General features: G+C 41.0%; 1 protein-coding gene across 3 annotated transcripts; it reads left to right on the top strand.

The window, feature by feature from the left end:
• The first annotated feature begins 573 nt into the window (after nt 1–573).
• timeless (timeless circadian clock) lies at nt 574–11,853 on the top strand. 3 transcript variants are annotated; one of them, XM_034586291.1, is made up of 31 exons: nt 574–721; nt 1,837–1,919; nt 2,029–2,182; nt 2,295–2,409; nt 2,522–2,584; nt 2,677–2,778; nt 2,899–3,054; nt 3,140–3,273; nt 3,535–3,622; nt 3,721–3,897; nt 4,042–4,259; nt 4,615–4,718; nt 4,918–5,087; nt 5,175–5,300; nt 5,465–5,616; nt 5,963–6,060; nt 6,291–6,414; nt 6,536–6,737; nt 6,841–6,980; nt 7,327–7,406; nt 7,527–7,650; nt 7,747–7,829; nt 7,969–8,123; nt 8,228–8,441; nt 8,678–8,746; nt 8,860–8,978; nt 9,519–9,662; nt 9,720–9,843; nt 10,585–10,636; nt 10,735–10,799; nt 11,283–11,853. In XM_034586291.1, exons 2-31 carry the CDS (start codon nt 1,838–1,840, stop codon nt 11,411–11,413), a joined length of 3,765 nt encoding a protein of 1,254 aa, XP_034442182.1. In that variant the 5' UTR covers nt 574–721; nt 1,837; the 3' UTR covers nt 11,414–11,853. The 3 variants fall into 3 exon arrangements, with proteins under 3 accessions (XP_034442182.1, XP_034442180.1, XP_034442181.1); XM_034586289.1 differs by lacking the exon at nt 574–721 and having other exon boundaries at nt 1,823–1,919; XM_034586290.1 differs by lacking the exon at nt 574–721 and having other exon boundaries at nt 1,823–1,919; nt 9,519–9,672; nt 9,736–9,843.
• The last annotated feature ends 678 nt before the right edge of the window (nt 11,854–12,531 follow it).

Genomic DNA, 12,531 nt, shown 5'->3' with positions numbered 1-12,531 from the left:
TGAAAAATGGTTCGTAGCTGAAGTGCAATCCGTCCTGGGATGGGATGGGCCTGGGAAAGATCCACTTGTTGGAGCTTTAACTTTCAGGAATGGAAAGACGCACCAGTGGGCCGCATTTGAAGGAGCTGTCGAAATGGGACAGCCTAGTCACACCATTGACTATCTGAAGGAGGCAGCCCCTGAATTGAGACCGGCTAAAGTGTCCCGTTGGATGCTTCCTACGGAGCCCCTGAAGTCCCAAAAGTTTTCTGTACGCACAAGATAAATCTTTTGGGACCTCAGGGGGCCGTAGCTTCCCTATAATGTGAAGAGTAATCTCCTGACAACAGTCTATGTCCTGAGTTTAACCTCTCAGGCAATACTTTAGCTCAAACTGCAGGCAAATTCAAGTGACTTCACAAAGTCAGGCCTATCCACACGTCAAACATGGCTTCAATCCAGACTCTCTCCATCAAAGCGTCACATCTGTCATGTGATGGATGAAGTTCCTTGTGTCGGTGCGCAGCCATGTGCGGGTGTGAGCTGCCTGGAAAACAAAACCGAGGGTGGAGAATTCAGCGGTCATGACGACATTCTACATCCGGTGTGTTGGCGCGAGACTTGTCAGCTCGGTCATGTCAGAGACTTCAGACTGACTCCATCGCTGCACGTCTTCACAAAGACTGAACACCTCCAGCTGCTGAACACGACTCGCGAGGAGGGACAACACTCAGACCTGCAGGTAACTCTATCGTTCTCTGAGGCGGGCCGGAAGTCAGAGCGCGCTGCAGCCAGGCTGCTGCAAACTGGAGCTAACCAGCGGCTACATAACATTAGCATTAGCAACAAGTGGAGCACATACTGCAGCTCATACCAACTAATGTCATACATTAGCATTTTACATTATGTTGTTGATGCAGTAACGTGCAAGTCTGGTTAATGTTCAAGCTGGTGATTAGAACTGATTCTACTCCTTCATATTGATCTGATATGAATCTATAGTAACAATAATCTAACATCATTATTTGTAGATAATATGCAGAATGGTTCATCTGAATATTTGCAGTAACCAGAAAAATAGAATGTACATTATTTTTCTCTCAATTTTATTGTAGTAGAAGTAGAAACAATGAAGTGCCTAAACTACAAGTAACTCAAAACTGTATCAACATCTAACTTGAACTGAACTGGACACAACATTTAATCATAATATTATTGAAATTTGAATATGGCTAATTATAATCTGGACATGGGTGATAAAACAGTAACAATATTTACTGCAGTTCAATATCTGTCAATAAATTGCTCATGCATTGTTCAAACATGGTGAGGAGGTGCAGCACATCAACTGTTTTAATGTTCTACCTCAGATTTGTGAAATGTTTCATCATTCTCTGCTCATGAAGAAGAGTTTAAAACCACAACCTTCACTCAGGAGCAACAATCAGTCTGTAAACAAGATAGAAATTATAATTTTACTTGAAACATGATTATTACCAATATCAACTGATGTGAAAATGTTTAATCTTGATAACATTTGTGGCCTATTGCCCAACACTAATACAATCTCAGGAGAGCACGCTTGTTTACAAAATTCCTGCTTAAATTGTGACTCATATTTTAATCAAAATACTCACAATATGATATATTTTGTAATGATGAACACGTGTTAACATGTCTTGTTGACAGTATGGGTTCACTCCTATTAGAAAGTTCATTCATTGCATTGTCCTTGTCCTCAAAGATCATAGTAAAAACAGCTGTTTGTGATGTGCTCTCTTGATTTTGAGATACTGAAAATGTGTGTCTTTGTTCTTCTCACCATTGTGCTGTCTGATGGTGTATGGACGTATTCAGGATGAACTGCGAACTTCTGGCAACTTGCAGTGCTCTCGGCTATCTAGAGGGGGACACCTATCACAAGGAAACAGATTGTTTGGGTAAGTTGTTCTGAAGTGGTTAAATATTTAGTTACTAAGGAGAACAAGCTATTTATTTTTGCATTTAAAAGCAGTCATTGGTTAACTGTTCCCTGTCTCTGTATTGCAGAGAGTGTGAAAGACTTGATCAGGTATTTACGCCATGAAGATGACACCCGTGATGTCCGCCAGGAGCTGGGAGCCGGCCAGATTGTACAGAATGACCTTCTGCCTATTATCATTCAACATGGGCAAGATAAAGCCTTATTTGATGCCTCTATCAGGTAAAAAAACCTCACACTACAATGTGATGCCATTTTTCTTTTCATTTTTTCTGGAAGCTGTAAATAAGATAAACAATTGTTTCTCATATGACTCCTATCTACTTTTTCTCAGGCTCATGGTCAACCTCACTCAGCCTGCTATGCTTTGCTTTGGTAAAGTCCCTGACGACCCTGTGTTTAGACATCACTTTCTGCAAGTGACATCTCATTTACAAGCCTATAAAGAGGTACCTGTCCTCATTTAATTGCATAACCACTATTTCTTTTATGTTTTATATGTATATTTACACAGTCAACATTGTGATGTAGGATTTAACAGAATGTCCTTTTTATTTTCAGGCATTTGCCAGTGAAAAGGTGTTTGGCATTTTAAGTGAGATGTTGTACAACCTTCTGCAACTGGTGAGTGTTTTACTGGTAATCCTCTTTGCCTCCATCCTGCCTGTTAACTAGATTATACAATGCTTCTGTTTGTTCATGTGTTTCTCTGTCAGGACTGGGATGAGAGGCAGGAGGAGGATAACCTACTGATAGAGAGGATCCTGCTGCTGGTCAGGAATGTACTTCATGTACCTGCAGACCCCTGTGAAGAGAAGGTCTGACTCTAACATGAATACCATGTTTATTCTCATGGAGACAAACCCCTTGGTTTATCTTTCATCTCAGCTACCTCTAATTCCTCCTTCCCCAATCTTTGTCTGTCCTCCTCACTGTAGAAAGTGGATGATGATGCCAGCATCCACGACAGGCTGCTGTGGGCCATTCACATGAGCGGCTTTGATGACCTGGTAAAGTTCCTGGCGTCAGCTCAGAGTGAGCAGCAGTGGAGCATGCATGTGTTGGAAATCATTTCCCTCATGTTCAGAGACCAGGTTAGATTGAATATACTGATGTTGTTCACATAGAGATTGTCAGCTGTTTTCTGTGTTCTGAGCTCCTCCTCTTCCTCTCCTGCAGACCCCGGAGGCTCTGGTGAGCGCTGGTCAGGCTCGTTCAACGGAGGAGAAGCAGAGAGACTCTCAGGAGCTGGAGGCGTTAAGGCAGAAAGAGCACGCAGAGAAACGCTCTCGCACTTTACAAAGAGGAACCAGGTGACGCACAAGCTGATGTTCTTTACAAGGTTACAAGATGGAACAGTGGACATAAAGTCTAGTTTCAACACAGCTTTATTAAAAAACACTTTTCAAGGTACATAAAACTGCTTTTCAGAGTAAGGGAAATTAAAACAAAATAAACCAAGTGCAGACAATAATAGGTGTGTTTGTTAGAGGTATTAGTGAAAGAAGTACTACCAGACTGAAGAATATCTGTTTGCGCTATGTCACATTTTGTGTGATGATATTTGTTTTTAGACACTCTCGCTTTGGAGGATCCTATGTTGTCCAAGGTCTCAAGGCAATCGGAGACAACGATGTGATCTATCACAGAAATATTCATAATGTGAGTAACTCCACTCGTCGGTCATGTGAAGGAATCCTAGTATTAACAACCTTAACAAAAATGATTTTAATACAGGTCTCCATGTTTTTGTTTCTTAGTTCAAACACTACACTCATGACACAGGCAAAGCATTGAGACGGGTTCCAAAAAGGAATCGACGGGCCAAGGAATTTAAGGAGAAACGACGTTCTGCCTTAAACGTGCGACTTTTCCTGCGAGAGTTTTGCATGGACTTCTTGGAGAACTGCTACAATCACCTCATGTACCTGGTCAAGGTAAGCCTCAGTGTCAGGAATGAGTCATTGTATTATATTTTTTCTTTGTAGAAAAAGTCAAACAGCATTTTTTATTTTATTTACCATTGACAGCCTACACTCATAGCACATGGTTTTTGACCCGTTTCCTCTTGTCCGCCACAGGAAAGTCTGATTCGAGAGCAAACTCAGCAACATGATGAAACCTATTACCTCTGGTCCCTCAGCTTTTTCATGGCCTTCAATCGTGGCAACGGTTTCCGTGCTGACTTGGTTTCTGAGACCATTTCTGTACGTGCCTTTCACTTCATTGAGCGCAACATCACCAACTACTATGAGATGCTGCTGACCGACCGCAAAGAGGCCACATCCTGGTCCCGCCGGTAAGAAGATCACTCTGAAGCAGGCCTGCAAACATTTCATCAACCTGAGGGTTGACAGCAGGCTTATGGCAAAATCTATAGAGTGACACAGGTTGCACCTAAACAACTAAACAACCAGACTTACAAAATAATTAAATGTTAATGAGTATAAATTCATACCCTAACAGTGTCATAGAGTAGTTTTCAAGCAACCCGATGGTCACATTTGCATAATAAGCAATTAAATTACTCTCTGAATTTCAACTCCTGACAACGTTGTGGTTTAGAAGTTTCAACTTTTCAGCGTTGAAATGTTTGCTGGCAGGTGTAAAGAAAAACGTTTGGGCCCAGACTGATGTTTCTTTTTCTTTTCTAGGATGCACTTGGCTCTAAAGGCATATCAAGAGCTGCTGCTCACTGTGAACGAGATGGATCAGTCACAGGATGACAGCATCCGTCAGAGTTCTAACGTTATTAAAAGTAAGATGCTCACAGTATTTCATTTTGTGATTAAATTCTGATATGTAGCCTGTTTTGGGGCTAACTGGACTCATGTTCTCTCATCATTCCATTTTGCTTCAAATAAGGATTTTGTTATGCAACAAACTCGATTAAAATTCTTGTCTAGATCTTGAATATGTCAACATTATCGTCTCATCTATTTGTTGTAACCTTCCAGGTAACATCTTCTACCTGATGGAATACAGGGAGATTTTTCTAACGTTGCTGAGGAAGTTTGATGAAACCAAACAGCCTCACTCTTACCTCAAAGACTTGGTGGAGTCGACTCATCTCTTCTTGCGCATGTTGGAACGCTTCTGCAAAGGTCGCAGAAACTTGATGGTTCAGGTAATAGTTAGTTTTCTAGTGCATGTGTAAATGTTTTCCATTAGCGCCTGCTTGGATTATTAATATCTATCTGTGGTTGCTCTGCAGAGGAAGAAGGTGAGGCGGAAAAAGTCTCGAGGTGATAAAAATCTCCCAATTCCAGAGACTACTCCAGAAGCCCTGGCGGAAACCTTCAGGATTGTGGAGGAGGAGCTGAAGACTTCAGGGTTTCAGGTCAGTGTTCGAATTTACTTCAAGACGGAGCAGAGAGCATTTATCATCTGAATTTGTGTTGTGTTTTAGTGGAAGTTTATGAGAGGCACATTCTGCACAGGAGTATTTCACATCTGAGAGTTTTTCTAAACTTGAAAACGTTTTTTCTGCTTTGCTGTGCACAGTTGTCAGAGTCTTTGACTGAAAGCATTGTGCCATTCGATGCCACATCTGAAACTCCTCTAGAGGAGCAGCGGACTGAGGCTATGGTACGAGTTAAGGAATCCATGCTGGCTCGACTGGGACCAGAAGCACTGGCACTGCTGCGAGCTGCCAGGTCAGTTAGACTCAGTTATTTTCATTATCAATCAATCTGTCTTTTTCTAAGAGTTGTGACAGCCAAAGATGACATTTTAAAATGCTTTATTCTTCCCAACCAACAGTCCCAAATATTTATTTATTTTAAAATAATATAAATGTAGAAAAATAAAGAATATTTACATTATAAAAACAGGAACCAATAAATATTTCGGGATTTGCTTGATTTAACCAACAATTCATTTTCAGAATTGTTTCAGATTCCTTTTTGTAATTGATCATGTGATTTAAGCTGTTATTCCAACAACCTCTCAGACCAGTCACTTCTAGTTATGTCTTTAAGATTGTCCCCCTGTCGTCCTCAGAGAGGTGTGGCCGGAGGGAGACGTGTTTGGTTCAGTGGATGTGGATCCCGAGGAGGAACTGGAGCTGCTCAAGCAGATCCTGCACGCCAACCTGCCAAGTAAAACAATAACATTGACCCTTTGTACTAAGGCCACATTTAACCATTATTTTGAGCATTGATTCCTCTGCCATCGGTTTTTTTTTTCTTGATGAAAATTATTCAAATAATCGATCTCTTGTTAAACTAGTGGATGACTCATTTTCTTTTGATTGACTAATTATTGGGGCTCTACTTTGTACCAGAGCATCTATGTAGCGTTGGGGTTAAACGTATCCTTTTCATTTCAGGGTCCTCTCCTCCTGAGCCTGTGGTAGAGGAGGAGGATGATGATGGATTAGAGTTAGAAGAAGAAGAGTTGGAGTCCGTCCAAGTTTCTGAAACCGAGTTCAACTTTTTCGACTTCATCAAGAAGTAAGCAAAACAGTGGCACTAACTTTGAGGATAACCTTCATGACGGATACTTTTCCTACTGCTTCTTCAAACAACTTGTGACCTTTCTAATAAGATGTCACCTTTCTCTTACCCCTCTCAGGTTTGCCAGCCCCAATATTGTGCATCCATACCTCGTCCTATTAAAATCCTTCTCAAAAAACTCTCCTCACACAAACCACTGCATCGTTCGAATGCTGCACCGCCTGGCCTTTGACCTCAAAATGGACGCCCTGCTTTTCCAGCTGTCGGTGTTCAACCTTTTCAACAAAATCCTGAGTGACCCCGCTGCAGCTGCTTACAGGGTACAGTAATAACAGATAGGAGAGAGAATAAAACCTATTTGATGACATAGACTGTACAGTACATTAAATCCAAGATTCACCTGATTCATTCTGTCCTTCACAGGAACTGGTGACCTTTGCCCAGTATGTGCTGAAGCGTTTCTTTTCACTGGCGACACAAAACAACAAGGCATATGTTGAACTGCTGTTCTGGAAAAATGTGGGAGCTGTACGTGAGATGACGGAGGGCTACAGCAAAGATGGGTCAGTTTCTCCCTCCTTTTGTGTTTCTTTATTGTTAGTTTGTTTCTAGCTTTGTGTTATGTTAAATTTGCATTTGTTGTGAAGTTATAGGTCAAAGATGGACCTTGATTCAATTTATTTAACTTGATGGAACTCAGCAGGAGAGTGTGGAGGAAGGACATGTGGAAGAGTAATTCGGTACCAGGATACCAGGCCTATATTGTGTCTTTATTATAAATTATTTAAATATATAATTATTTTGCATCGGTGGATGAACATAGGGGAAATCATGATGTGGCATTACTTATAGCAAATGAGCAAATTTTGGTTTCTGCTATTTGAAATATTGTCTCTCTACATACATCAGAGAGGGAAAGAAACAAACCTGGACTGAGGAGGAGGAAGAGGAGTTGCGCAAGCTCTTTGAGGAGCACCGTCATTCTGAAGGTTGGCTTTCTCTTTGTTTGTTGTTCCCACATCTTTTCTGTTTGTTGTTTTATTTGATTCAGTTTCATTGTACTATGTACTTGTGTATAAATTCCTTTTTCTCACTGTTCTTATGTCTAGTGCCAGACATAGTGGAGACTTTGCTGCCATTGCTCAGCGGCAGCACCCGAACTCGGCGGCAGGTCGTGACACAGCTGGTGCGTATGGGTCTGGTGGACAACGCTAAGGAACTGAAGAAACAGAAGTATGTACTCTAGAAAGAATATGGAGAGTAATATTCTGCAGAAAGGCTTTTACAAGGTTTACAATCTTAACTGATGTGTTTTTATTTTTCTCAAAGGGTCGGTACCCGCATTGTACTTTGGACTGAGGAGCAAGAGGAGGAGCTGCAGATGCTGTTTGAGGAGTACAAAGATTCTGACGGTACTTGGCTCATTATGTAGTGCATGAGATAATTAAGTGACCTTTCACTGTACCTGTCCCCTCTGTTCCAGTCCCTGTAGTAACAGTAGTCTCAGAAACACTTCATGGTTTGTGTGGTGACCCTCTTGTACTCTCACAGATGTGCTGGGTAATATCCTGAAGAAGCTCACAGCCAAGCGCTCCCGTGCACGAGTGGTGGACAAGCTGCTCAGCCTGGGCCTGGTGTCTGAGAGAAAAGAACTCTATAAGAAGAGAAGTCGTAATGCTCACGGGAAGAGCTCTGGAAAACCAATGGTAAAGTTATTTTAGATGTACGATACATTACATATTTGTAGAAAAGATTAAATATGTGAAGACTTTCAAATATAAGAAATGCTGTCTTTTTTTTTTTGCCACAGACTGAAGAAGAGTTCCTGTCAGAACTAACACAAGGTGACCTGGACGATTCTATGGACAGAGATGAGGAAGAGGATGAGTCTGAAGAGAGTGAGGAAGATGAAGAGCAGGAGAGGGAAGAATCCCCAAATGGCGTGAGGAAGAACCAAAGTGTGCACGCCCCAGTGGAGAGGAGAGCTGATGTAGGCCCCATGGTCACTGCTCTGCATCAGGGAGGTGAGACTAAAGCCAAACTTCTTAGACGGTTTACAGCTCTACTTTCTCCACCTTTATTAAATTTAAATGGCCAAAGGCTGAAATGTAAAATATTTAATAAGAAGTCATATTCATAGTCATATTTAATATTTAGTCTGTTTTTTATTAGATAATTAAGTAAGTATTTCCAAGACAATTATTTTTTTCAAACTTTCTTGGACAACATGAATTAAAAACCGATTTCATGTTTTTATAAGGCATGTCTGGACCTCTGTTGTGGCTACAGAACTGTCTTAACAGAACAGCAAATGACCGCGAAGAAGATGGTGAGTGAAACTGTCAAAAACATTTTGGACTTGTTTCATTTCTTTACTGTATTGAAAGTTATTTTAGGTTTGGTGGAAGTTAAGTGTGAGTAAATGAAATCGTTGCTGCCCAGGTTTGTCCCAGCCTGTGCCACTGGTCCCTCTGACCGAGACAAATGAGGACGCCATGGACAACAAGAGCATCCAGAGGCTGTTACGCAAACTGGGGATGCGGCCACCGGCAAATGAACAGGTGTTTATTTTTTAATGATGTCATCACCAAATCAGTGCCATCACTTGCTGATGACGGTTTTGTTGTGTTGGTGCTTGATTACAAATTAACTAGATAATTAATTTGATAGAATAAGAAAAACATCATATAATGTTGCCAACATTTAAAATATTTACTCGAAGGGCACTCAGAAGAGTGAACACCTCCATCAAGGCCCATCAGTCTCCATATTATACAAATATTTAATGTCACTAGATCCAGACTTTGATTTGAAACGGTACCAAATTTCACATGTTTATAAATATCATTCCCCTAAACAGTTCAATGAACTATTCTTTGAGAAATCAACAAAAATTATGAAAGTGAAAAAACATTCCTGGATCTGTCTCCTGATCCAGATTTTCTCCAAAATTCCATTGGGTCACAGCTTAACAATCCACAAACTTTCATGGAAATCAGTTCAGTAGTTTTTGCATAATATTGTTGACTAACAAACAAATGCCAGTGAAAACATAACCTCCTTGGTGGAGGTAATTAACTGAGTTAATGTTTGATAACCAGGAAACTTTCTGGAGAATCCCAGCAAAGATCAGCGTATCCCAGCTCCGCAGTGCAGCTGCAGCTCTTAATCTGAGAGAGGACGAACCGAGAGTTGGTGAGGAGCAGGACGGGCCCACGAGTCAAACTGAAAAACACCTGGAGGAGGATGAGAAGGAGGAGGAGGAGGAGGAGGAGGAGGAGGAGGAGGAGGAGGAGAAGAAGGAGAAGAAGGAGGAGAAGGAGGAGAAGGAGGAGGAAGCAGAGGTGTCAGGTGAACAGAGAGCTCAGGCTCTGAGAGCTCTGCTGCTCTCACGAAAAAGGAAACCCCGCACCACCAAGCATACAGGTATGTCTGGTTCTTGCACAGTCGTTGCCTTGTGGTGTCAGATGACACCAGTTAATTACAGCTTTCTCATATAATGTAAGCATTAAGTTACATGGTGCACATTAAATTGACCTGCTTTGGCAAGTCAAGCAGCCAGGAATGTTGTATCAGAAGTGAGTATTTGGAACAAGTCACTGTTTATGCTTTAATTTCCTGAGAATATACATAATTTCCCAAGAAAATAATTGAAATCCACTGCAATGCTCAAGTGTTGCTTTGCCTTTGAACTGTAAATTTAAATTTAATCGTGAAGACCTGTTCACCTGGGTTTTTATTATGTTTTCGGGTCCGTCCCATTCCTGTGAACGTGATATCTCAAGAATGCCTTGAGAGAATTTCTTCAAATTTGGTACAAATATTCACTTGAACTCAAGGATGAACTGATAAATATTTGGTGCCTGGGGGTCAAAGGTCACGATCACAGTGACCTCATGTTCCTGTAAATGTGATATATCAGGGCAGCACGTAGGGAATTTCATTACATCTGGCACAATTCGTTTTGACTTGTACTCAAAGTGATCACATATTTCAATGGTCAAAAGTAAAGGTCACCGTGACCTTTTATGAATCTGGAAAATGTATGTACACAGAAACTGCACTGGCTGACGGAGGCATACAGCTGCAGTGTGGTATTTCTAGTTCATTGTAAATCTGCTGCTAATTGGATGGGTTGAGCATTAAGATTGTACTTGTTTTTTTTAGCCTCTGTATCAGATTTCACCTCCATGGAGGATACAGAAAGTACAGCTGAGAGGTGAGCTATCCCCCTTTGTATTTGTTTATCAGATAAGCCAAACCACAGCTGAGAAATGTCTATTTTTACATTTAATTCATCTACTTCAATCACATCAGGTCCCAAAAGAAGAACTCAGCTAAAAGAAGCAGAGTGTTGGACGATGACGTGGAGGAGGAGAATGGTATTTTACTCACATTGTTGGAAACCAATTTAGACACTGGTGTGTTAATGTATTTAAGACATAGACTATGTATAAAGATGGATGACGCGTCTCCAATTCCCCCTGGTGTTCAAAAATGAAGCTGAAATATCCATAAAGACTTCAGTAGTGATTGTGGTGTAGAGCTGCTGTATCAATGACCTGCTGATATATTCGGCCAATAGTGAGTCAGACTCAGCTGTCAATCATGACGTTATAGCATCAAATAAGTAATTAAAACCAAACTAATCAGAAACACGTAGACATATGTCAGTGTGATAATAACTACCTAAAATAACAGAAACCATCTTTGAGCAAAATGTACTTGTCCCATCCACTAACATGAAGGTGCGAATGGTTTATGACCATGTATGTGTCCATCTTTATGTACAGTCTATGGTTAAAACTTAGTTTTAAGTGATGTTTAATCATAATTGCAGCATTAACACAGTTCTCTCTATACAGAGGCGGACTCCTCCACTGCCATGGATATGGATACAAAGAGTGATGCAGATTCAGAGCAGGAGGATGTCTCTGCTCCTGTGAAGCGTAGACGGAAGATGGTCTTAATTGATGAAGGGGAAGACGAGGATTAGTGATGAGCTTTAATGGACTGTAAAAGCTCCGGACACGGGAGACTGTGGCTTTGCTCTGAGTAGGATGCAGCTCTCTGGAGGGAGTTCATCCCAGACTGTAGAAACACTGTTAATAGAAAAACCGAGCAGCCCAAAGAAATTAGCCCTTAGCCATGCCTCTATGGCAGTGCAGGTCATATTTGTATTGATTGGACCATTTTCTGTGATAATGCCTAATAAGTTCTGGGTGTCTTTCTATTCTGTAAGTTACTTTCCTTTGTTTTCCATTTTTAGACTTCAATTATTAATTGACAATTTCATCTTTCACACTATTTACTTGTTATTCTTTCAAAGTGAAATTCCTGTGAATTAATAAATTTAAAAAAGCACTGTTGTCAAAATAGTGTCTGACTGGCTGCCTTTGCCCTTTTTTGTCTTGCATTGCATCTTTTTGAACACTAGAGGGCAGGTAAATGTTGACTGGGTAATTTTACTTATTAGTGTAGGAAGTAATTGATCATGTATCATATGTAGAATATCTGAGTTGAACTTTTTTAAATACATGTGTATCACTTATACGTTTTTTGATCTAAATTCTGAGTGTTCCTCTGCAGTGAGCGAGGACAGGCTCAGGAAAGACTAAATCCTTAATCTTGTTTGTGTCTTCCACTTTCTACTAAAATGACATGAACATATGTCATTTGACAGAGCTTTCTTTAACACAGCGATCCCGTGTCCGTCTGCAGTCGCTGCCTGTAGTGGTTCACATTTTCCAGCTGTGTCGGCGGTGGTCTCTTGTCCTCACATCTGGACCACGTTAGTAACTTCCTGTCACAGCATCTGCTCTGCCCCCATCCCACCGAGCCAAAGGCAGAATCTGACAATCTACAGATACTGCTGTGAGTTCAGCATATGTGCACAGTGATTAGTGGGTGGGTGCTCTTCTTGGAGCTAAGAGGTTAAAGGTACATCATTTCCTCTGCACACAAATGCCTTAAATGTCTCCATGAATTTAAGCTAAACCAGGCTGTATGGAAGCCTGAAGGGGACTATATTAAATCCATAGTGTAAACCTGAATATCAAAATGTAGATCCACAGAAGCAGAATCATTTCCCATGTATGTATGTATGTAGGGGGT

Source organism: Hippoglossus hippoglossus, chromosome 5, assembly GCF_009819705.1.
Source record: "Hippoglossus hippoglossus isolate fHipHip1 chromosome 5, fHipHip1.pri, whole genome shotgun sequence".
NCBI lineage: Eukaryota > Metazoa > Chordata > Actinopteri > Pleuronectiformes > Pleuronectidae > Hippoglossus > Hippoglossus hippoglossus.
This window is presented reverse-complemented; position numbering and strand designations above follow the sequence as displayed.